Source organism: Hemicordylus capensis, chromosome 3 (genome assembly GCF_027244095.1).
Source record: "Hemicordylus capensis ecotype Gifberg chromosome 3, rHemCap1.1.pri, whole genome shotgun sequence".
NCBI lineage: Eukaryota > Metazoa > Chordata > Lepidosauria > Squamata > Cordylidae > Hemicordylus > Hemicordylus capensis.
In genome coordinates, this window is record NC_069659.1 from 337133157 (window position 1) to 337158516 (window position 25360).

At 45.2% G+C, this 25360-nt stretch overlaps 1 protein-coding gene across 2 annotated transcripts in view; it reads right to left on the reverse strand.

Annotated features, from left to right (window-relative positions):
* Positions 1-25360, reverse strand: part of PLD1 (phospholipase D1) — a 174893-nt gene that overhangs the window by 109487 nt on the left and 40046 nt on the right. The window contains exons 2-5 of one of the 2 annotated variants that reach the window (XM_053307830.1): positions 15653-15841; positions 6736-6863; positions 1699-1844; positions 626-734 (exon numbers count right to left, since the gene is read on the reverse strand). In XM_053307830.1, coding sequence (XP_053163805.1) covers positions 626-734; positions 1699-1844; positions 6736-6863; positions 15653-15806 — 537 coding nt within the window. In that variant the 5' untranslated portion in view covers positions 15807-15841. Of the gene's footprint in view, positions 1-625; positions 735-1698; positions 1845-6735; positions 6864-15652; positions 15842-25360 lie in introns of those variants that run through there. The other variant, XM_053307831.1, reaches the window with a different exon arrangement.

A 25360-nucleotide genomic window follows, 5' to 3' on the forward strand; every position in this document is an offset into this window, starting at 1 on the left:
AGACCACTTTAAATAGGCCTTAGAAACATTTTTAAAATGTTCTCTCCCAATACCTAATTCAATATGCCCCTCCATTGTAATTGCTTTTAATTAAACAACCAACCACTCATGAGAGCTCCTGTTCCCAGATCTTAAACATCTCATCTAGTTTGGCCCTCAGTAACTGAATAACCATGTTGACCTGAGGGATGTCTCTGTTGATAGAACAGGGTTTGCAATATCAACAGATTTAGTGGAGGGCTTGGCAATTCAATCAACAAAAGGGCAACCCCTCTGCCTGAGAAGTATTTAAATTCCCTACCACCTAATGGCGCAGCAGGGAAATGACTTAAGTAGCAAGCCAGAGGTTGCCGGTTTGAATCCCCGCTGGTATGTTTCCCAGACTACGGGAAACACCTATATCAGGCAGCAGTGATATAGGGAGATGCTGAAAGGCATCATCTCATACTGCGCAGGAGATGGCAATGGTAAACCCCTCCTGTATTCTACCCAAGACAACCACAGGGCTCTGTGATCGCCTGGAGTCGACACTGACTTGACGGCACACTTTACCTTTACAATTTATTTTACAACCAAAATTAGTATCAATGACTTGTAAGTTCTCTCTTGGAGAAAGGACACTTACTCTTCTACTGGACAGGTGTTCTTCTCTGACCATGTTATCTGAGGTACGTGGTAGACTTGGCATTTGCCTCGCTTCTCCCCTTTTGATGGTCTGTCTTCGGACTGTGTGCCTAAAAGAAAACACAATGTTGTCTTTTCTATGCAGTAGAGGAGAGTTGGTCTTGGGGTAGCAAGCATGACTTGTCCCCTTAGCTAAGCATGGTCCGCCCTGGTTGCATTTGAATGGGAGACCACATGTGAGCCCCGTAAGATATTCCCCTCAGGGGATGGAGCTGCTCTGGGAAGAGCAGAAGGTTTCAAGTTCCCTCCCTGGCTTCTCCAAGATAGGGCTGAGAGAGATTCCTGCCTGCAACCTTGGAGAAGCTGCTGCCAGTCTGTGTAGACAATACTGAGCTAGACAGACCAATGATCTGACTCAGTATATGGCAGCTTCCTATGTTCCTATGCAGTGGAACATGGAAAGGGACAGGAGATAACTTCCAGTATAAGATTCTCTGATTGTTTAAATGTTGCCTCACTATGGGTTAGAGTTCAGGTTTGGTTCCACTCCCTGAACTGGTTTTGGGACTGGGTTCAGGTCCAATTTGACTCCCTGAATCAGTTTTTGAGTTTGGGTTCAAGTTCGGTTCAGTTCCCTGAACTGGTTTTTGGATACAGATTTGAATTCAGATATGGTTCAACTCCCTGCCACTAAGGTCAACCAGCACTTCAGCGCTATTGAAGTGGACCTTTTGGCATGAGAATTCATAATACGTTTTGAATCTGTAGTTATGCTATATAACCGCAAAGATCATTCAACCTCATTTAGCTACGTCTCAAACTTCTGAGATGTCAACAACAATGTCTTTCAAGCATATATTTCCCAGCCTATGTTTTTTAAACATGAAGGCTAAAATGAGCAAGAAGCTGAATTCTGGAACCCTCACAACATTCTGCGCTCGTTCTGCACTGCCACAGAATCGCAGCATGCCACAACGGTCAAAACTGCACAAGTGGCGGCAAGTACTTGTAGAGATGAGCATCTTCTCCATGTCCAAAGAAAACCAATCATTTGGAAAGACTTCATGCAGTCACCTTTTGGTAGGGATGGGAATCCGTATGAAAGCTTTGTATCTTAGCAGTTCCCTGTGGAACTCTTGGAAGTGCTTGGATTTCCTTTTCACTTGCCATGTGAATTCCCCATGTGTCAGTTCAATAGTGTAAACATGTGGACTTGGTACCTGTAGGAAAGAAAGCAAGGAAAGAAGGTTGGGAGGTGGGATCAGTGACAGAGCACAGGCATTGCACACTGAAGACCCCAAGTCAATCCCCAGAATTTCCAACTTTTGAAAAGAAAACCAGGCCAAGGTCTAGTTACTGCCAGCCAAAGCAGAAATACCCAGCTATACGGACCAATGGTCTGACTCAGTGTAAGGAAGCTTCATTGGAACATCATCAAGAATTCATTTAAGCTTTTTGGCCATTTTCCTTTTTTGTTTATTTTAAAGAGCTGAAACACAACTGCATTTAAAAACAAATCAGCTAATGGCCTTGCTGCTAGCCAGTTAATTAATGAACTAAAATAAATATTGCAACAGCTCACTACAGTCGCTGTTCAGCATAGTCCAAGATTCATCCTAAGAAAGAAGGACCGGAAATAAGGTCATGATATGGAAAATAACATTGAAACAGATTCCCAGAACTAGGAGATGTTCCAGCACCACATGCTCACCCTGTTACAGGGGTGGTACTGGGATTTGGCAAGGACAGCGGTGGGCCTACGTCCATTGAAAGCTGAAAGCAGTCCTTAGGAGGAGCATTCATGGGGCCCATCTCTGCCTGGTGTCATGATCTCCACTCTGGGGAGCAACTTTGAGTCTGACCCCGAGGAGGCAAGACAAGTATTGGATCCAGCCGCAGGGCCAGTACCTGAGAGAGCTCTAGAGCGGGAGTTTCCTGAAATGTCACTTCTGGAAAAACTTCCATTTGGAGACCTGCTACCAATCTGAGTAGACAGTACTGGGCTAGATGGACTATCACAAGGCTTCTCCTTATAACTAAACATGGAGATTGTTTGTTCAGTACATCAGGTCCATCTGTTTTCCCTCCTTTGCATCAGTTACCAACATCGTAGATCAATGGGCCAGTTTTGTATTTGCAGCATTTTTTTTTTTTTTTAAAAGAGAGACTTTACAACTTGCCACAGGTCCCCATGGATGGGCTGAATGGAAGACTAAAAGTTGCCAGGGAAATCATTAGTGATGTGCACAAACCAGTCCAGAGGCCATTTTAGAGGCCTCCAAACCGGTGTGAACATGGCCTGGTCTGGCGGTCCGGTGCCGGGGAGAGGGGTCTCGCTTTGAGGGCAAGGGGTTGTAATTATACCTCCCGTCGCTTTCCCCCCTCCGGCGCCCCATTTTTTGGTAAAGTTTTGGGGGCGGCAGCGTTCCTCCCTGCCGCCTCTGCCTCCATTGTTGTCCAAAAAAAGGCGGAAGTAGCTGCCGTGCATGAGTCCATGCGCCTGCCACCACATGTGCCCGCTGCTGTACAACCCCCCCTTAAAGTGAAACACCCCCCCACGGCACCTGACCATGCCTCCGCGGTTCATGCACTTCCCTAGAAATCATTGCCCTGGCCCAGTAATATTTTATTTATTTATTTTATTCATTAAAAGTTTCTTATATACTGCCTCCTCCAAAGACTCTAGGTGGTGAACAACAGCAACACCAATAACAATTAAAAAATAAAATAAAGGTCAAATGCCTGGAGAAACAGGTAGGTCTTAAGAAGGACCTTAAAAGCAAATAAGGAGGGGGCTGAATGAATCTGGTGGTGGGGCATGAATGTTCCAAAGAACAGGGGCAGCCACAGAGAAAGCCCTCCTGGGCATTCTGGGCACCACACACTGCACCAGGGCCCAGGACACTAAGGAGGGTCAGCTGAGAAGACCTTGCAAGACAGGATACAATTGGCTAAGAGAGGTGATCCTGGAGATATACAGGTGAAACTCAGAAAATTAGAATATCGTGCAAAAGTCCATTAATTTCAGTAATGCAAATTAAAAGGTGAAACTGATATATGAGACAGACGCATTACATGCAAAGCGAGATAAGTCAAGCCTTAATTTGTTATAATTGTGATGATCATGGCGTACAGCTCATGAAAACCCCAAATCCACAATCCCAGAAAATTAGAATATTACATGGAACCAAGAAGACAAGGATTGTAGAATAGAACAATATCGGACCTCCGAAAAGTATACAGTGTACTGTGCTTGATTGGCCAGCAAACTCGCCTGACCTGACCCCATAGAGAATCTATGGGGCATTGCCAAGAGAAGGATGAGAGACATGAGACCAAACAATGCAGAAGAGCTGAAGGCCGCTAATGAAGCATCCTGGTCTTCCATAACACCTCATCAGTGCCACAGGCTGATAGCATCCATGCCATGCCGCATTGAGGCAGTAATTGCTGCAAAAGGGGCCCAAACCAAGTACTGAATACATATGCATGCTTATACTTTTCAGAGGTCCGATATTGTTCTATTCTACCATCCTTGTCTTCTTGGTTCCATGTAATATTCTAATTTTCTGGGATTGTGGATTTGGGGTTTTCATGATCATCGCCATGATCATCACAATTATAACAAATTGAGGCTTGACTTATCTCGCTTTGCATGTAATGCATCTGTCTCATATATCAGTTTCACCTTTTAATTTGCATTACTGAAATTAATGGACTTTTGCACAATATTCTAATTTTCCGAGTTTCACCTGTACAGGTGCTAAACCCAGAAGGATTTTGTAAGTGAGAACCAGCACTTTGAACTGAACCCAGAACCTATTGTCTAAGTTAGCAGCTCCAAAAAACACAGAGAGCTTCCCCATCCACTTTCATGAAGGGTACTGCTCCAAGCTGGGCCTAGGCTGATGCCAGCAGAGCTGTGGCCTTCTTTGAAGTGAATGGAGCAGCTCGCCCATGCTGTGTGCATGCCTTGCAGTTGGAGCATGAACTGGGCTCTGGTTTGGGATACATTACTCTTTTGCAAGGCTTGAACAACTGCAATTTTGATTCTGGGAGAGTTCACATTTGAAAATCCCTGGTTTAAGGTGCCAGGAAGGCTTGCCTTCATTGAAGGCTGATAGATTCCAATGGCTCAGTTTCACTCCCTTATCTTGGACGAAGAAGGCACCATGCCGTCCTACACAGCAAGGTATGTCTGCTAACTGAGCAAAGGGGTATCCTTTAAAGTTGTGACTCTTAGATTTAGCCAGGGAAGAGCAACTAGCCCTATCCATTCCAAGCACAGCATCTCTCCAGTGGCTGTTGCTGGTGTCTACCTACTGTTTCTTTTTAGATTGTGAGCCCTTTGGGGAGGGAACCATCTTATTTATTTATTATGGTTCTATGTAAACCACTTGGAGCTCTTGTATTGAAAAGCAATATGTGTAGTAGTAGTAGTCTGCTCCTCTCCTGAGACTGGCAGGTTCCCAGTTCTTGGGGGAGAACCACTGCTCAGTGGAAATATATCTGCTTTGCATGCAGAAGCCACCTAATGGTACAGCGGGGAAATGACTTGATTAGCAAGCCAGAGGTTGCTGGTTCAAATCCCTGCTAGTATGTTTCCCAGACTATGGGAAACACTTACATCAGGCAGCAGCGGTATAGGAAGATGCTGAAAGGCATCATCTCATACTGTGAGGGAGATGGCAATCGTCAACCCCTCCTGTATTCTACCAAAGACAACCACAGGGCTCTGTGGTCACCAGGAGTCAACACCAACTTAAAGGCACACTTTACCTTTACCTTTCCATGCAGAAGGCCCCAGGTTCAATTTCTGGCATCACTAGGTAGTGCTGGGAAAGATCCATCAGAAATTCAGGACGGCCACTGCCAGTCAATGTAGACCATGGGGTTCCCAACTGGGGTCCTCCAGATGTTGATGAACTGCAATCCCCATCATCCCCAGCTACAATTTATTGTGGCTGAGATTATGGGAGCTGGAGTTCATCAACATCTGGAGGGCCAAAGGTTGGGAAGCCCTGGTGTAGACTATACTGAGGTACAAAGATTAGTGGTCTGACTCGGTACGACTTGCACATACCCCTTGCACATGCTTGCACAACCATTAGTGGTCCAACTTGCACAAAACTCCTGCCTGTGGGCTCCCCAGAGGCATCTGGGGGGCCACTGTGTGGAACAGGATGCTGGACTAGATAGGCCTTGGGCCTGATCCAGCAGGGCTGTTCTTATGTTAGGTATAAGGCAACTTCCTATGTAACCAGAGGGCCTCAGTAGGATCTTGTTGCAGTTGCCAACAAGGAGAGACAAGGCTGAGTAAATTGCAGCTGCTCAGCTTACTAACCTGCTGCCTGGAAGACAGTGGGCACCAAAATGGAGACCAGGGAAGACTAAGACCAAGGGCGGGATATTCTTCCAGGAAAACCTGGCACCATGTGGAAACCACATTATTTCTGTTCCTGATACTAGAGTCTGTGCTTTTACTGTGAGCATCTTTCAAGAGCTTCTTTGAAAGCTCCTTGGGGTTATATGTTTATAAATAAATACAATTATAAACAAATGCTCTTGGGTCTAATAACAGGAATTCCAATGACTACTTAGCGTGTTAATTAGCTCCTAAAGATAGCACATATCCACCGAATGGTGCAGCGGGGAAATGACTTGATTAGCAAGCCAGAGGTTGCCAGTTTGAATCCCCGTTGGTATGTTTCCCAAACACCTATATCGGGCAGCAACGGTATAAGAAGATGCTGAAAGGCATCATCTCATACTTCACGGGAGATGGCAATGGTAAACCCCTCCTGTATTCTACCAAAGTCAGCCACAGGGCTCTGTGGTTGCCAAGAGTCGACACCGACTTGACGGCACACTTTAAAGATAGCTCATGGTCTCCAGTTGCACTGGCATTGCTCCTTTCTACGGATCAGATCGAAAAGCTGTTAAAAGTTTGTTGTGTATAGTGTTTTTTTTAATGTATGTTTTGTAAAAGTTCTTTCACTCCTTTGCATTAGAAAACATTGCAAACAAAAAGCTAGCAAAGTAATAATGGGTGGCATCATGAAACAGGACGTGATACTTAAAAGAGCACCACAGAGGCGTGCAAGTTCTGACCTTTGTAGTCGAGGTAAAGCGCTCCACTTCCAGAACTCGGACTCGGATTGGGCACCCGGTTAGGTAGAGCGGTATATGAGCCTCTTTAAATCCTCTCGTGTTATAAATGGCAGAGAATGGAATGCCCACTGCAAACAAGGAGGTGGCAGGAACAGGAATGTTAGTAACAGTTTTACAGCAGACCTTGTAATACAACAGGTAAAAGGTTAATGTGAAAGCAGGGAAATGGGAGATCAAGACATCACGGCACATAATGGGTTTTCACAGTCAGGCAAGAGCCCCACATGTCTAATGGCCTCCTGCAAATCAGCCCAATCCATGGAAGATGATATGTGTGTTTATAGTCCTGCTGCCAGGTTTAGAAAATCAACAAGTAGTTAGAGGGAAATTGTCAAAGTAAGTGAAAAGAACAAAGTGCAGCAAGCCTGGGAATGAGTCCAGCCTATCAGCAGCGAGAGCTCTTAAGAACATAAGAACAGCCCTGCTGGATCAGGCCCAAGGCCCATCTCGTCCAGCATCCTGTTTCACACAGTGGCCCACCAGAGCTCATTTTAGAGTTTAACTTACAGTGGTGATGGCAGTGGGGAGGGGAGCTGGTCTTGGGGTAGCAAGTATACATTGTCCCCCTTTACTAAGCAGAGTCTGCCCTAGTTTGCATTTGAATGCGAGATTACATGTGTGAGCTCTGTAAGATACTCCCCTTAAGGGTTAAGGCCATTCTGGGAAGATCACCTGCATGCTTGCATGCAGAAGGTCCCAAGTTCCCTCCCCAGCAGGCATTTCCAGATAGTGCTGGGAGAGACTCCTGCCTGCAGCCTTGGAGAAGCCACTGCCAGTCTGTGTAGGCAATACTGAACTATATGGACCAAAGGTCTGACTCAGTATACAAGGCAGTTGCCTATATTCCAATGAATAATTCTCCACTACCACTGCATCTGTGTAATAGAGTTAGGCCAAAACATGAGGGAGGCCTCTTTCTGCCTGATTTTCATTTTAATGGATTTTGTAAATGTACTGTAGTCTTTATTTACATTGACATTGAGAGATGGGAGATAAGTATTCTAAATTATATGTAAGGCAGAATGCACACAAGAGTGCACAAGCAATTCAATCTTTCCATCGCTCCAGGGGTGCCCAATTTATCCCCTCTGCAATAAAATTCTTTTCGGCTAAAGTACAAACATAGCACCCATATGGAGCTCAACTTGGCATGTACTCTAACTTCTCTGAGGTAGAAGCCGTGCAATCTAAGTTCTTGAGGAACATTTTTCAGATACCCTGATGTGTGCCCAGTGATGTCCTTCATCTGGAACCAGGACTGCTTAAAGCAGAGGCCAGAGCATGGATTAAGATCTTCGAATTCTGACTGAAGCTGGTTTTCCACCCTGCAGGTCTAACTCCACTTGTGCTAACTATCACTCCAGCTGGAAAAGATCGCTGGCTGCATCATTATGGTTTCTCCCCTTTTGCACTGATAACTCTGGGGTATGAAAATGCCAGGTCAAACTCAGACAAAGGATATATGATATGGAGTGTCAAATTGATAAGGGCTCTGTTGCTGTAGGTATCCATTTGGGCAACCAAGTTCTGAGTTTCAACCCTGCCAGATACCTAAACCAGATAACCCTGCCAAAATAGCATAGAGCTCTGACACAGGCACAGTGCAATGCCTTGGAAACAGCAGTCCTGGAAGAGAGATGTCCAAAAATCCACTACAAAGAATGTACTTGTCTCTGCAAATTGGGAGATATTGAAAAAACAGCTCACATGCTCCTTTATTGCCAATTTTACCGAAATATACGGCGTGAACATATGACCCCGTTTTATTAGTTGCCATCCAGGTTGTACAGATTCTTTTTATCTTGATTATCTTTTAACTGACCAGAATGACCTGAGATCTCATAATGTGGCTAAGTTCTGTTTAATAGCCAGTAAAATTCAACAGGAGTGCACTAAGAATCATTGTTAACTGATATTTATGCTTAACTATGTGCTTAACTAACATAAACCTACATTGCCCTGTAGGTTATGTAGGTTTTTCTGTTGGGCTTCTGTTTGTAAACTGTGCTGGTCTGTGACTGTAATAAAGGAATTGAACTGAATTCTAAATTAGGGATTCTCAAACTTGGATCCCCAGATTTTGGACTACAATTCACATCATTCCCAGCCACTTCAGAGACAGATTTTCAGGGTGCATTCCAAATTACATGCTACAATAGCAATAATTTACTTCGGCTTGGCAGGATCGTATTGAAACTGTAAATAAAAGCTGTTGCACAAAGTCACCAGCAGGGGGAGACGTCTTGTGTAGCTTGCACAAACCTCCTACAATGGAAAAAATATAGCCTCCCCCCCCCGCCCAATGTTGTAGCACTGTAACACAAAGACAAAACCCGAAAGAAGGCATCAGAAATGTGAACGGCACCTTGGTGATAGCGCAGGGACTGTGATGTCAAAGCACAGGCAGTACAGAAGCACACATAATGGACATGTAGTGACACTGTTGTAGTGTGTAATCTGGAAAGCACCCAAGAGAAAGCAGAGACTGGCAAAATATCTCCTCTCCCATAGCGCCTTCACAGCATTAATCTGGCTATAAGCCATTGTCTTATATATAGGAAAGAAAAGATTGTGCCATTGAGACGGTCGACTCCTGGCGACCACAGAGCCACGTGGTATTCTCAGTAGAATACATGAGTGGTTTATCATTGCCTTCCTCCCTCACAGTGTGAGATTTGCTGTTGTCACTGAAGTGAGCATCTGCCTTCAGCACCTTCCTATATCACTGTTGCCCGAGATAGGTGACTACAAATTAATTAGTACCCCTACTAACTGAGCAGAAAGACACCTTTTAAAAGTGGCGATTCTCTTATATTTAGCAGGGGGAGAGCAACTGGCCCTATCCAACCCCAGCACAGCTTCCTTCTAGTGGCTGTTGCTGGTGTTTACCTGAAGTTTCTTTGTAGACTGTGAGCCCTTTGTGGTCAGGGGACCATCTTATTTATGCATTATTTATTATTCTATGTAAACCACTCTGAGAACTTTGGTTGAAGAGTGGTATATAAATATTCATCATCGCTGTTATAGTTGTAGTAGTACAAATATATATTTACCAGGCACAGTCTGGGAAGTACACCGGCGGGGATTTGAACTAACCGCCTCTTGCTCTCTAGGCAAGCTGCTTCCCTACAGCACGGGTAACAACTGTCCCTATTAATCTTATTAATATCCCTTCCAGTGATTATTGCCTGTCTCCCCCATGTGTTTCTGTGACTGTGAGCCCTTTTGGGACAGGGAAACATACTCAATGTTCTTTTGCTATGGAAAACAATTTGAGAACTTTTTTTGTTGGAAGTAAAATATAAATGTTTAATAAAAATAATATGAAATCATCATCGTCATCATCATCATCATCATCATCATCATCATCATCATCATCCATAAGTAAGTTCCCCCCCCATAAGGATCAAACTGGAGAAGAGGAGGGTCTGGGCTACAGGGCTACACTAGTGGAGGTATCAAAGACTGAAACTGATGGATTACTATCACGGAATACCATCACATCCGTATTTTCTTCTCTGTTAACTACCATGTGTGGAAAGCTGAGCATTGCTTTGCCATAACTAAGGACCAGTTTTTATTTGAAGAGGTATAGAAAAAATGAGAGCAAATTGCTCAATTTAATTCTGAAGTTAATTGGCTTGAGTTGGGAGGTTTACTACTTTGAAGCAGTACCCCATTAGGAACAAAAAGTAGAAGAAATTAGCTATCCCATTCCCTGTGTGTACAAGAAATGTTTTGTGTGCACACCCAGTTCACTCTGGATCCTAGACAATTCTTCACGCTGTGTACAAAACACAACAACCTGAGAAAGTCGGTGTCTTTTTTAAAAAAAATTTTTTAAGGCAAGTTTCCAGTCCTCATGACTGTGAAGATAGGCTGCAAAGGAGAAGTGCCTGATGAAATCTCAGACTCCAAAAGGCGGAGTGGCACAGAATTCCCTAATTCATACACCAAACGCTCAAGACATTCCAATTCTGCAGAAAAGATTTAATAGCAAAGACGCTGTAGCTCAGCTGTATGCTAACGAAAAGTTCATCTATTCAAGAAAATCCACTTCACAATATTTACAGCTGCTTGATGATATGGATGAATCTAAAACGAAACTGCTTGTCAAACAAAAGAGCAGTGGCTGTTTGGTGAGGGAGTTTGCTTTATTTATTATGCATGTTTGTGGAGTTGCTTCCCCATATATTTTGAGAAACTCTTGCAAGTCTCTGGGAAACCAGCAGAAATCAGGAAGCCAGAAAAACAAATGATATTTCATCAATGTCTGAGCTATTTGTATGTGGTTAGTAGTATGTTGTATGTGTTTGTAGGCAAGGAGAGCTGGTCTTGGGGTAGCAAGCATGACTTGTTCCCTTAGCTAAGCAGGGTCTGCCCTGGTTGCATATGAATGGGAGACTAGAAGTGTGAGCACAGCAAGATATTCCCCTCAGGGGATGGGGCCACTCTGGGAAGAGCAGAAGATTCCAAGTTCCCTCCCTGGCAGCATCTCCAAGATAGGGCTGAGAGAGATACCTGCCTGCAACCTTGGAGAAGCTGCTGCCAGTCTGTGAAGACAATACTGAGCTAGATAGACCAATTGTCTGACTCAGTATATGGCAGCTTCCTATGTTCCTATGTAATTTGTTTAGGCAGCCGTTAGACTGTTAAGTGTTGAAAGGAAAAATATTGTGTAAGTAGCAATGCAGAGGGGACAATCAAGCTGACAGGAGATTCCATGCAGTACAACAGAGACTGGAGATTTCCCCACAATATCTTTTACTGAAGAATGACTATCTAGTGACAAGTACATTCGGGGCTCTGTGCAGTCATTAGTTGTTTCCACACTAGAACTGTTTAGCAATGCTGGGACATAGCTTTGCTTCAATTAGCTTGAAATGGAATTAAAATGAAAGCCCTGTATAGCTCTTAATGTAATGCTCCTTGGCATACAGGAAAGTTGCAGGCAATGAAGCAGGCCAGTAGACAGCTTGAGCACCGTTATCTGGTGGGCCACTGTGAGAAACAGGATGCTGGACTAGATGGGCCTTGGGCCTGATCCAGCAGGGCTGTTCTTATGTTCTTACCGTTGGCAGAAAACCCAGAATGAGCATGATCAAACAAAGGCTAGAACCCATCTTAGAGCCTATTCTGTGGCGGTGATGGCGGCAAAGAAATCTTACTTCTCTACTATCATTGCATCTGCTCAATGTCGTCCAACTGAGGTTTTTTTAGTGGTCCGTGGGCTACTCGGTGAAGGCCTTAAAGACCATCAAACGGAACCTTCATCAGCCCACTGTGACCAATCTGCATTACATTTTCCAGATAAAATTGTTTGTATCCGAGCTGACTTTGATTTTAAGATTTTTGCAGAACTAGAACTGAATGTTGCTGATGTACCATCTGCTCTGACTAGATTAGATACCTTTCAGATTGTGTGGCCTGAGGAGGTGGGACAGGCTGCTTGGATTCTAAGACCTACCACATGTGTGCTCGATCTTTGCCCTTCGTAGGTGGTGAAGGCAGCCAGAGAGGGGCTGGGTCTGTGGGTGGCGGGGTGGTAAATGCCTCCCTGAATCAGGGAGTGGTGCCCTCCATGCTAAAGGAGGATGTAATTAGACTACTCATGAAAAAGCCCTCTTTGGACTCAACCATCTTAAACATCCTCCAGCTAGTGTCTAACCTCTCATTCTTGGGCAAGGTATTAGAGCACGTGGTGGTATCTCAACTCCAGTCTTGGATGAAACTGATTACTTGGATCCTTTCCAGTCTGGCTTCCAGCCTGGATAGAAAATAGAAATTGTCTTGGTCACCCTGTTGGATGACCTACATCAGGAGATAAACAGGGAGTAGTGTGACCCTGTTGATTCTCCCAGATCTTTCAGTAACTTTCGATACCATTGACCATGGTATCCTTTAGGGCCACCTCTCTGGATTAGGACTTGAGGGCACTGAGAAACAGTGGCTCAGGTCTTATCTTGAGGGTCTCACCCAGAAGGTGGTGCTGGGGGATGCTTGCTCTACCACTCAGCCATTGGCCTATGGGGTTCTGCAGGGTTCTTTTTTGTCCCCCATACTGTTTAAAATCTAGATGAAGCCACTGGGAGAAGTCATCTATAGGTATGGGCTATGGTGTTATCAATATGCTGATGATAGCCAGCTCTACCTACCAGATGATCTGGGACTCATCTGCTAATACCAGGGAGGCAGTGGATGTCCTGAACCGGTGTCTGCAGGCTGTTCTTGATTGGATGGGGCAAACAAACTGAAACTTAATCCAGATAAGATGGAAGTGTTTTGGGTTGGCGAAACTGATTATCTGAGTAGTGAGGTAGATCTGGTCCTGGATGGGGTTGCACTCTCCCTGAAGATCAAGTTCGCAGCCTGGGGGTGCTTCTGGACCCAACACTGTTCTTGGAGGCACAGGTAGCAGCGGTGTTCACAAGTGTCTTTTACCAGCTATGGTTGGTACACCAGCTGCGACCCTACTTGGAGAAACTGGACCTGACCTCAGTCACTCATGCACTGGTAACATCCATAATGGATTACTGCAGTGCACTTGAAGATGGTTTGGAAGCTGTAGCTGGTTCAGAATGCTGCTGCATGGATGCTTGTGGGTGCTAGTTGCTCCTCAAGGATTACACCTCTCATGTGGCAGGTTCACTGGTTGCCAGTTTGCTTCTGGGCCCTATTCAAAGTGCCGATCTTGACTTTTAAAGCACTATACAGGGCTGGTGGCCAGGATATCTGTCTTGGCCCATACAGATTTGCCAAATTGCCAGGGCCAGGATATCTGTCAGACTGCATTTTAACCCCTGCTGGGTCAACTGGGCAAAGAGGCACTTTTTAAACGTGGTGATTCTCTTTATTTAGCAAGGGGAGAGTAACTGACCCTATCCACCCCTAGCACAGGACCTCCAGTGACTGTTGCTGGTGTCTATCTTATGTTTCTTTTTAGACTGTGAACCCTTTGGGGACAGGGATTCATCTTATTTATCTTATTTACTTGTTTGTTATTTCTCTGTGTGAACTGCTTTGGAAACTTTTGTTGAAAAGTGGTATATAAATATTTGTTGTTGTTTGCCCATATGAATCTGCCAGGGCTCTTCATTCATCATCTCGAGTCCTGCTTGTGGCCCTGCCATTGACTGAGATTCGATTGGTGGGGACAACAGAGCTTTCTCAGTTGTGGTCCCTTGGCTATGGAATGCCCTCCCAGAAGAACCTCGCCACACTCTCTCCCTTATGTTTTTCAAAGAAGAAGAAGAAGAAGAAGAAGATCTCAAGGCCCATCTGTTTAGAGAGACTTAATCTCTCTCTCTCTCTCTCTCTGGCGTGCCCATCGCTAATCCCATGTGTGGCAGCTCTCATGAGAGTTTGCAAGCAAGCTGCCAGCAGGGGAAGAGGAAAGCGGCGGTGCTGGAGGTGAGGTGAGAAACAAAATGGGGCGGTGGTGGTTTTGCAGTTGGGAGAAAATGGCGGTGGGGGGGGGAACAGCAATGGTAGCGGCAGGTGGGGCAAGAAAACAGTGGTGGGCGGGGGCAGTCTGGCCCAGGTAGTTTTAATGATAAATTGATAGACTTTTTATTCTTATTTTTCTATTCATTCATTTTTAATTGAGTTTGTTTTAATTTATTTTATTTTATGCTGTGTTTTTGTTGTTGTTGTTTTGAGCAATAATTAATCTCCTCCTTGCAGGTTCTGCCCATTTTATTGCTTCCCATTCAGTACAGAATTAGTGAAGAATTGCCCCTTAATTATCAGTCTCTGTTTTCTGGGCACTTTCCAGATTACACTCTGTTCAGCAGTAAAATGCTTTGGCTTGGCAGGATTGTTTTGAAAACGTAAATAGCTTGCGTTACCCTCCTACAACGGGAAAATACAGCTATTTATTTGCGATGCACATGCAACGTTGTAGGACTAAAACGGAAGGATAAAATCCAAAAGAAGGCATTGGGAATGTGAACGGCACCTTGCCAGCAGCGCAGGGACTGCGATGTCAAAATATAAGCAGAACAGAAGTACACTTAATGGACAGTAGTGACACTGTTGTAAGCATGTAATCTGGAAAGCACCCTGGTGGGGAGGGGCTTTCATTACTGGTTCCCCGGAACTGTTTTTCTTTCCTTCTTTTACAGTGAAATAGCACTACAAAAGAACTTCATCTGGATTCTGCATAAAAAGTGGCCATTCCAGAGAAAAGAGAAAGTGCAGAAAATCACAGCCACTGCTAGGTTTATGCCACAATTCTGTGCAACTGCAGAGGGGGATCCAAAGTTAAGCTTGTGGTCACAGTGATGCGCTCAATCTCTCTCTCTCTCTCTCTGTGGGGTGTTCTATGGAGCTGCCTCTAGGAGGGGGGAAATGGCCACTTTGCTCTCCATGCACTCACAGAATTGTTTTGCCTGAACACATGTGTCTCTCTTGACGAGTCACATGAGTCTCCCAGACAGAATCTGGTACTGGGTACAAGATGCAGCCTCCTGAGAAACTCAACTTCCATATTTTAATTTTATTTTATTTTTAAAAAGCAAATGTATAGCCCTTATGGCTGTGAAGACTGAGAAGAGACAGACTGCAAGAGCAGAGAAAATGGAATGGAAAATAGTTAAGGTAGAGGGATAAGAAAGTATGCAAGATACTTAAGTCCCATCTGGTGTACACTGGAAGCCCAACTCAATCCACTTCTCTGGCTTCTGAAATTATTCCCAAGCATTGCTCCCATGCTGAAACATCCCCCCCCCCCCCCGGTGTCATAAGGGCTAGGCGTTGCTTTTTTAAAAAATGAAGTCTGAGATTCTGAAGCAACCAGTTTGCAGAGCAGAGGCCGTATTCTATGCTGGTGTACTAGCAATCTATGCCACTGACTCACCAGGTGCTTTAGGGTCATGTAGGACGTCGGTGTCCACCTCCTCCCCCTCAAAGTGGAGGTCTCTTGTGTCCAAGCTTTCAATTATGTTGCTCATGTCGGCAGCTATTTTCTTCAATGCCGAGGTATTTACTTTCTTTTCACTGCTGAGAGACATCTTAAATGCTCACATCCACGTTCACACACAGGGGGCTGTTTGAGAGAAGAAACAAGGAAGGTGCATTACTCGTATTAGACTTAGTTGTTATAGGGACACAGACCCATAAACATGAACATAGGAACACAGGAAGCTGCATCTAAAGGTAAAAGTAAAGTGTGCCATCAAGTCTATTTCGACTCCTGGCGCCCACAGAGCCCTGTGGTTTTCTTTGGCAGAATATAGGAGGGGTTTACCAATTTCTCCTCCCGCACAGTTTGAGATGATGCCTTTCAGCATCTTCCTATATCGCTGCTGCCCAATATAGTACCAGTGGGGATTCGAACCAGCAACCTTCTGCTTGTTAGTCAAACATTTCCCTGCTGCTCTACTTAAGGTGGTCTCTACCTGGCCAATAATCTCTCTGCATGGTGGAGGATCAAGCTACCATGTCCTACTACCATTCCAGATGCAGAACTGGACAGAACTTTCTCCATGGAATACTTCACTGCAGTTTCTAGCATGTATGGGCAGACCCATAGCCAGGCAGAACTAGGGCAGGTTCTAGTCCTCTATTTTTTCCTCTGGCACCCTCAAAGGTTTATTAACACACACATAAATTTCAAATAATTGAAATTTGCTTGAATGTTGTCTTTAAAGGGATAGCTAAGCTGGCTCTTACCATTTTTTGCACCCCCCTCACATTTTTAGGCTGGCTATGGGCCTATGGACAAGCAGACCAGCAGATCCTGGCACGCAACCTTGGGCTAACTCCTTGGAAAATGTGCCAACTGCACACACCCTGACTGGTCTCCCTTGCCTCCTGAGCAGCTGGCCTCTCCTCAGCACCTCCCTCCACTGCAATGCCAGGTGCAGAGATGGTGATGAGTCCAAGCATAATCCCAGCAAAGGAGAAGTACCGCATATCCAGCAGCACAAGGGACCCCTTTCTAATCCCTACCCAGGAGGAGGAAACATAAACCAGCATGTGCTCTGGGATCTGGTGATGCTCCAGGAAGGGGCGGGACGCTAGCAGGAAGCTGCTCAGCTAATGCCTAGCTAAATTGCTAGTGTGACACCTCCAACATAGGAAGCTGCCTTCTACCAAGTCAGATCACTGGTCCATCTAGCTCAGTATTGTCTATACAGTCTGGCAACGGTTTCTCCAAGGTTACAGACAGGAGTTCGTCTCAGCCCTTTCTAGAGATGCCAAAGAGGGAACTTGGAACTTCCTGCATCTAAGCATGCAGATTAGGGATACCAACAGTCCCAGATTTCATAGGATGTTCTGTATTTCCAGGGGGAAAAGCCAGGTCATGCCATCCAGGATGCATTTCCATGTATTTTGTCTCTGCCGTATGGACTGGAGATTGCACCCTCGGAGGAGAGTGCTGCGGACAGGTGAGCAGGCCAGTGGGCAAGGAGGCAAGCCGAGGGGGGGGGGGCGGCAGGAATAGCAGGCACGGCTGTGCAGCAAGAGTGGGGGTGGGCGGGAGTTCCCCTGCTGCTACTGTGGCTGCCATCTGAAGGAGGATTGTGACTCAGTGCCCATAGCAAGCAAACTTAAGGGCAGCCCTTAGTACAGGATGATGAATTTTCAACAAAAGTTCCCAAAGAGAGAGAGAGAGAGAATGGCACCCTGTCCTCAAAGAGCTCACAGTCTAAAAAAGAACATATGATATACACCAGCAACAGCCACTGGAGGGATGCTGTGCTGGGGCTGGATAGGGCCAGTTGCTCTCCCCCTGCTCAGTAAAGAGAATCACCACTTTTAAAAGGTGCCTCTTTGCTCAGTTAGCTCAGAGGCCCCTGGATTACACAGCTTTTAATTACCATCTGAAGGTCAACAGCAAAAGAACAGAACATCCTTCCCCCAGGAGGGAATTCCAGAACTTCGGTGCCACCACAGACAAAGCCCTATCCCCCCCCCCCACTGCTCCATCCTGCAAATGGCAAAGCTATCCAAAGCAGGGTCTCTGAAGAAAGTCTTATGGGGAAAGGCAGTCCTTCAGGCAGCCCAGACCCAGGCAGTTTGGGACCAAAAAGGTAGATTTATTAGGGATGTATCCCTTTAAAATATTCTGAAGTGTAAACTGGGAGAACCCAGAGAACTCCACATTATTCTGTGAACCCCTGCGTGAAGCAACATCCGATTTTGAAACAATGGCAGAAACAGAAATCTCAATGATCCTTTGTCATGTGATGGAGGGTATGGCAATGGGATTGCTTCACTTCACACTGCAGCCAGCCTGACGTAAGGCTAAGCCAAAGAGATCTGACTGGACACATTTTACTTTGATATCTGTATTGTCTTCTAACGCATGGTGTCACCAGAATAGGCATCAAGGCTTTATTTCTCAGAGCAGACATCAAGTTTAAGCAGCCGCTTCTTTGTCCTGGCACCAGATATAGTAGTAGCTTTTACTGAACCAGCTTCACTTGGTTTAGTCTAAGCTTTGGAATCACACCAACCTCCTCATCACACAATTAGGGACGGGAACTGTCATTCAGCTACAGAAAAGTGCCAAGTTGGTTATTTATTTATTTATTTGATTTGATTTATTTGATTTATATACCGCCCTTCCAAAATGGCTCAGGGCGGTTCACAATTAAAACAACTTATAAAACAGTAAAAAGCTAAAACAAATTAAAACAATAAAACAACAGCTAACAATTTAAAACATTTTAAAACAAAAATAAAACATTATCCCCAGACCCCAGCTCAAGAAAACGTAGACTCAGTATAGAGGAAAAGGGCCCCAACTTTGTTAACTATTACACACAGCATGGCAGACTGGAACACCAGGTGATTAATCACCCTTAAAGAACAGTGCGGGCCAATAGGAGCAGGTCAGAACTCTGAAATCCTACCCAGCACCCTACTGGGGGGACACACCCTGGCTCGGGAATGGGCAGGTACATCCCACCCAATTCCTTCAAAGCCAACCCCCCCTTCTGTAAGAGAGGGTCTGGATACTTCTAGGCATTCGTCCACCCCGGACCGCACAGCCCAAAGGTTAGAGAAGTCCTGAAGCAGGGTTCATGGCAATCATTCTCCCCGTGCCGCACAGGCTACAAAGGAGCGATTAACCAATCACCCCTTTTACATATCCAAGGGTGCTCACTGATATTCTAACCCTCAAATTGCCACCCCGCCCGCACTGTTCCTGCCATTGTGGTTGACTGTTCCTGCCATTGTGGTTCCTGCCATTGTGGTTAGAAATTCAAATGCTGGAAATAATACAAAGCTAAGCATATTAAAGCCCCACTGACTTCTAGGCAATCTAGGGAGCTTAAAGATACTTGGCTTGGTTTATGCCAACAGTTCACCCCGGCAGGTAGGTATGGGCTTCACCAAGAAGTTGGAGACAGGAAGCCATCTTCTCTTTATTATTATTTTTCTATGGAAACCACTTTGAGGAATTTTTTTAGTTGAAATGCGGTATATAAGTAATAGTAAGAAAAGAAGAAGAAAGGTTAGCACTCAGAAGATACACTGATGAGCAGAGGTCCACAGACTGTTGAAAGAGCTGGTCTTGTGGTAGCAAGCGTGAATTGTCCCCTTTTAAATTTCCCTCCCCTGCCCTGTGTTTTCCATGGAAAAGCAAGTATAAATTGTCCTCTTTGCTAAGTAGGGTCTGCCTTGGTTTGCATTTGAATGGGAGACTACATTTGAGCACTGTAAGATATTCCCCTTAGGGGATGGGGCTGCTCTGGGAAGAGCAACTGCATGCTTGCACGCAGAAGGTCCCAAGTTCCCTCCTTGGCAACTCCAAGATAGGGCTGAAGGAGACACCTGCCTGCAACCTTGGAGATGCCACTGCCAGTCTGTGTAGACAATACTGATCTAGATGGACAAATGCTCTAGCTCAGTATAAGGCAGCTTCCTATGAAAAGTTCAATACAAGCCCTGATCAGGTATTCTCAATCCAGACACACTGTACCCAAATACAGCACCAAAGAGAGTGCACCAGCAAGCTATACCTTATATCAAGCTGCTCCTGAACCACACCCACAATCTCCAAGGATTCAGCATCTCTCTGCATCGACATATGTTAACATTTGGAGAGAGACCCCACCAGTTGCAAGACCCATGGCTGAGAATGCTGGGCATCCAGCATTCTCAGTGACAGGTAGGATCTCCCTCCAAGGACAGAGTTTGTCTCTGCAGAAAAATGCAGTATCATAGAAACACAGCTGCCTTATACCAAGTCAGGCCATTGGTCCATCAAGCTCAGTATTGTCTACCCAGATTGGCAGCAGTTTCCCCAAGGTTTCAGGCAGGAGTCTCTCCTAGCCCTATCTGGAGATGCCACGGAGGGAACGTGGAACCTTCTGCATGCAAGTATGCAGGTGCTCTTCCCAGAGAAGCCCCATCCCCTCAGGGGAAGATCGTGGGACTTGCTGGCATGGTCCTGTTGTCACTGTACCAGGGTACAGTGATTGCAGACTGAGAATGCCTGAAGCAAGGACTGCAACCCCCATCATCCCCAGCCACAATGGACTTTGACTGGGGATGATGGGAGTTGTGGTCCAATAAAGTCTGGGGGCCCAAGTTTGAAAAATCTGGGGTTAAACTCTACTCTTTGCAAACCACAGTCTTAATTTGGACGGACACCCCCTCCCCCCCAGCCTGCCACTCACACTCACTCTCACACACACCGCTACTATTCACAATTTAAAATTTTAACATGAAGGGTCAAACGGCTCATTTAACTCATAGTTTGACAATCATACCACAGTTGCTACCAAATATTGGGAATGTAGCAAGAGGGCAGGATCCGAGCCAGGTGAAAAGAGAGACAGAGGAGCATCATCATCAGCACATCAGTGATATCACAATCTGAGACTGTGTGGCCAACTTTCCACCTTTTCCCCTGCCTGCGCTCCTGTGCTTCTAGCAGTTTACTGACAGAGATTCAAAAGATGCCATTTTTCTCCACTGCAGCACCTCTATGCTGGGGAAAGCATCGCCTGTGTGATGTCTGCCTTCCACGAAGCCATCAAAGCGCCCAAGAGCTGTGTCAGAAGGAAAGGGGCTGCCAGGACTGAGCTCCAAAGGGCTTTGATCAGCTGCCTCTTATGTACATTTAACAAGAGGGGGAGGAAGAGACACAGTTCAATGTCACAGATGTGTGTTCCTGAAATGCGTGACATGCCAATTTTGATTCTGGGGGTGGGGGGAATGTTTCAGACATGACATCAGCCTTAGCATGAACTTACATAACTGCTGCATTTTCCAGGAGGAAAATAAGATGCAAAGCTAGCTGAAATATGCCTAGTTGAAGCGACCTATATTTTCATCCATTGCTGTCAGGATGATCCCAGCGTGCTGACAATTGCCTTCATCTGTCTAAGCTCTTCTAAACATTGTCTACTTCCTTCCCTTCAGGCAGACACCACTACAAGATTCATGATCCACCGTCTCCAATTGAACTGACATGCACTTTGCGTCATGGTGGACCAATGTCACCTCTCTTTGGTTCCCTTCCTATATACCCACAGCCACCTTGGAGTAGCTTCCTTGCGATGATCTTTCAGAGGGCTGCGGCACATGTGTGAAAACAGTGAATATGCGGGCAGGACTGATTACATGGATCTTTCCCACCATATTCTTGCCTTCATATGGGGTTGCTTTATCAAATGATGGGGCTGTAACTCAGCGGTAAGGCATCTGGTCTGCATAAAGAAGGTTCCAAGTTCAATTCTTGGCACCTCCAAGTAAATTAAAGAGTCCCGTCGAGTCGGTGTCCATCTCCAAGTAGGGCTGGGAAAAGCGCTCCACAAACCTGCTTTTTAGCAGGGGTTCTTGAGCGGGTTACCCGCTCGAGAACCACCGGGCTTGGCTGCGGGCCCGGTGGTTCTTACAACCAACAAAAATCGGGCTAGGCTCTCCTAGCCCAATTTTTGTTGGTCATGAGAATCGCCCCAGTGCCTCCCTGCTGCCTGTTATGATCTTCTGGAGAGGTCTGGTTACAGTTGCCACCAGCCCATTTGGTAGCGACCCAGGACCGGGCTTTCACTGTGGCTGCCCCAGGGCTTTGGAATATGCTCCCTGCTGAAATAAGAGCATCTCCTTCTCTGTTTGTTTTCAGGATGACCCTCAAGACTCTCACAGGCTTTTAATTAAAAATTTTAGTAATTTGTTTTAATAACTGTTTTATGCTATTGTTTTTAATTGTGTTGTGTATTTTAATCTGTGTTGACTTTTAAATATTTTAAATTTTGTACACCACCTAGAGATGTACATATCAGGTGGTATAAAATATGATTTTAAAAAAAATAGTTTTAGCAAAAGGCCTGAAAAAACAGTGTGTCTTAAGTGATTTTTTAACGGCAGCCAGAGATGGAGAAGCTCTTATATTAACAGGGAGCACATTCCAAAGCCTTGGGGCAGCCACTGAGAAAGCAGAGGGTTTCATGATAAAGAAGACGGTCTTTTAAACACCATGGACGCAATCCACACTGATGTAGATAACCCACATTAAACCTAGATTCAAATGATAGTGTGAACCAGGCCATTATGAACTAGATTGACCAATGATCTGACCCTTGGTTCATCCAGCTCAGTACTGTTGACACAGACTGGGAGTGTGTCTGTGGGAGTCTTTCACAGGCGGGGTGGGTCTTACCCAGCCCTACTAGGAAACTGAACCTGGGACCTGCTGCATGAACACAGACGCTCTACCACTAAGCTGCAGTCCCAAATCCCACTTTTTTTCATGGTTTGACTCCCCGATCTGCTCGGGTTGTCCACAGCAATCAGAGAGCATTTCAGTGCACATAAGAGCAGAACTTGAAATAAATTCTGTGCATGCACCTCCAAAGCAACAGACTTTGTACTTCACATGGGTTAACAGAGATCAACAAGAGTTTCTGTAAACATAAGGGGTTAACATTAGATAACTTTTACCCAGGCAACTCCAACACAGCCGGCTTTGATGCTGACCAGGAAATCAGAGGATCTCTCTTTAAAATTCCAAATCGGAAAACCTTTTGGGGATGTGGTGCTGGATTCATAATGCAGCCGAGCAACATGAGCTAGACAAAATGGTATTCTGAAGAAGAAACCTGGTAGCATGACTAACATGGGCCATCACAGCTATGTGAAAATTTTGACTACCCACATTTTTCTTGTTGTCCACAGGCTTTCGCAAAGAACAATAAGCCCTATTCACATGCTATGTTCCACATTAGCAGAATTTGAAGCGGGTCTCACAATAAGTGAGACCCACTTTGTCCAGGTTAGCGGGAAGAGCGGGCTGGGAGGATCGGGGACCGCGTGGCCCCTGGAAGCCCCATGATTGTGCAGGGCATACTGGAGCGACCCCCAAGCCGGGAGGCTGCTTTTAAGCCTCTTGGTCGGGGGTCTCCTCGTGAGTAGCCACGCCGCAGAGCTGCGCTGTGGCTACTCAAGATTGCAAAAACCGGGTTTGCGGAGCACTTGCTCTCCAAACCCGGTTTAAGCACCGGGCTACAGAAGTGGATGACCCACTTAAGAACCACTGGGCTTGCAGCCGAGTCCGGTGGTTCTCATGGTTGTAGAAAATCCGCTAGCCTCCATTAGCCCGATTTTCTAGAATTGTGTGAATAGCCTCTCTGTGTACACAGTTGCAGATCTGTATGTAGGTACAATTATTCACATGCTATGTTGAATGCAGGTATAGCAGTACACTTCCTATTGGGACCTTGCATTTCAGGGTGTCTGTACCCAGGTTCACTGTTAAAATGAACTCCAGTGCGTGAGGTCACTTACACAAAAACATGCAAGTGTGTACAGACATCTCTTCTGGAAAATGCACTTTCCCTAGTCAAGGCTTGGGGAAGCATGGTTCTCCACTATGTCGCTGGCTAGTCCCCTGGAAACAGGCACTCACAATGAGTTAAGAACTTAATGATTAACATTCAATGCAAGTTCATCTGACAGTCAGGACCATGCAGTGCCAGGCACCAGGTAGAGCAGAGAACAGATTACGATGGAGGTTATCATCTTTCTTTCCTGTCCACTGAATGTTCATCCGTATGAATAATCTTAAAACAATTTATTGACTGCTTATTCTCATGAAGTCATGTCATGCAAGATTAAATAGACCTTGTGATAATAGACCTTTTGATCAAGAATCAAATATCATTATTGGTAATAGTTTTATTAACTTGGCCAGCTCAAAGCAGTGGTGATGCAGAAGCACTTGCCTATATCGTTAACTCTGGTGGGGCTATGCCCAAAGCCACTTGCTCAGATCGATGTTAGACATGTAGAGTTATGTACTCTTTAAACAAAAACAACCAGGAAATTGGAACAGGAACAATGTTAAATGGATGACAAATTGCCTGGCTTTACAGGAACTTTCATTACACTCCCTCCCCAGCCCGACACAATTGAGCAGAAATTTCAACTAGAGCTAGGGGCTAAGTGGGAATTCAGCCAGGAAATATAAAGAAACTAGACCGAAAAACATCTGGCATTATTACATCCCACTGAGTCTTGGCAAGTTAGGAAAAGAACAGTGGTTCCGAACTTGAGTTCCCAGCACTATTCCCTCTAAGGCATGCACACATGCCCATGCTCACAAGTTTTTGGATCTCCGCTCAATTCATTTTAGATCCCGCTCAGGTTGAATCAGGAAGGCCCCATTCTGAATGCAGGTGCGCACACACTGCCTTGATACTGCCGCCCAGAATAAAACTCATTCCGCAAAGAGATGGGGGGGGGGGAAATTAGAGGGACCACTGGTCCCCAGATGTTGCTGACTACTCCTTTGGCTATTGCACTGTTTGCACCATTTTGGTTCACTGTTTGCCTTTCACACGGATGCCTTTCTTACCCACAGATACAGGAACTTCATTAAAATATTCCCAAATCGGGAATCTTTTACTGCCTGCTACCATGACAGGTGTTGGATACTCTCGGAAAATGTTTCCTCGGGACTGCATGAATATGTCCTGTTGACCTTTTGGTTTCACTTTCTATTCTCCTCCCCATCCCATGCATTTTTATCCAGACTTCTCCTCCTTGCTCAGATCTACCCCACCCCACCAAATTCTCTATTCATTCATTGACCTTCTTTGTCTTTGAACTTGGGCAGGAGTGGGGGTGGGCAAGGGCTTGACTCTGTGTGTGTGTGCTGCGTGTACACCACCTGCAGAATAGGACTAATCAGGTCTGTTATCTCTCATCCCCATATAGGGCAGTTAACATGTTCATAGAATATAATTATGATTAATATTCATGATGATATCTTTGACTAGTTTCTTTCTTGTTTACAGTCAGACAGGTGCTATTGACTGGTTTGTTTTATCCAGACATTGAGTCCTTCCCAAGGACCTGGGATGGCTGAATTTTATTATCAATATTGTTGTTGTTGTTGTTGTTATAGATATCGTCGCAGAATATAGGCTGTTCCCAGTAAAGTTGCTTTTTGTAAGTGGTTGATGGTGATTTCTATAGCTCCTATGGTGTTGAGATGCTCTTCAAGGTGTTTTGGAATTGAATATTATTATTATTATTATTATTATTATTATTATTATTATTATTTTAAATTTTAAAAATACAATATGTTTTGGAATTGAATATT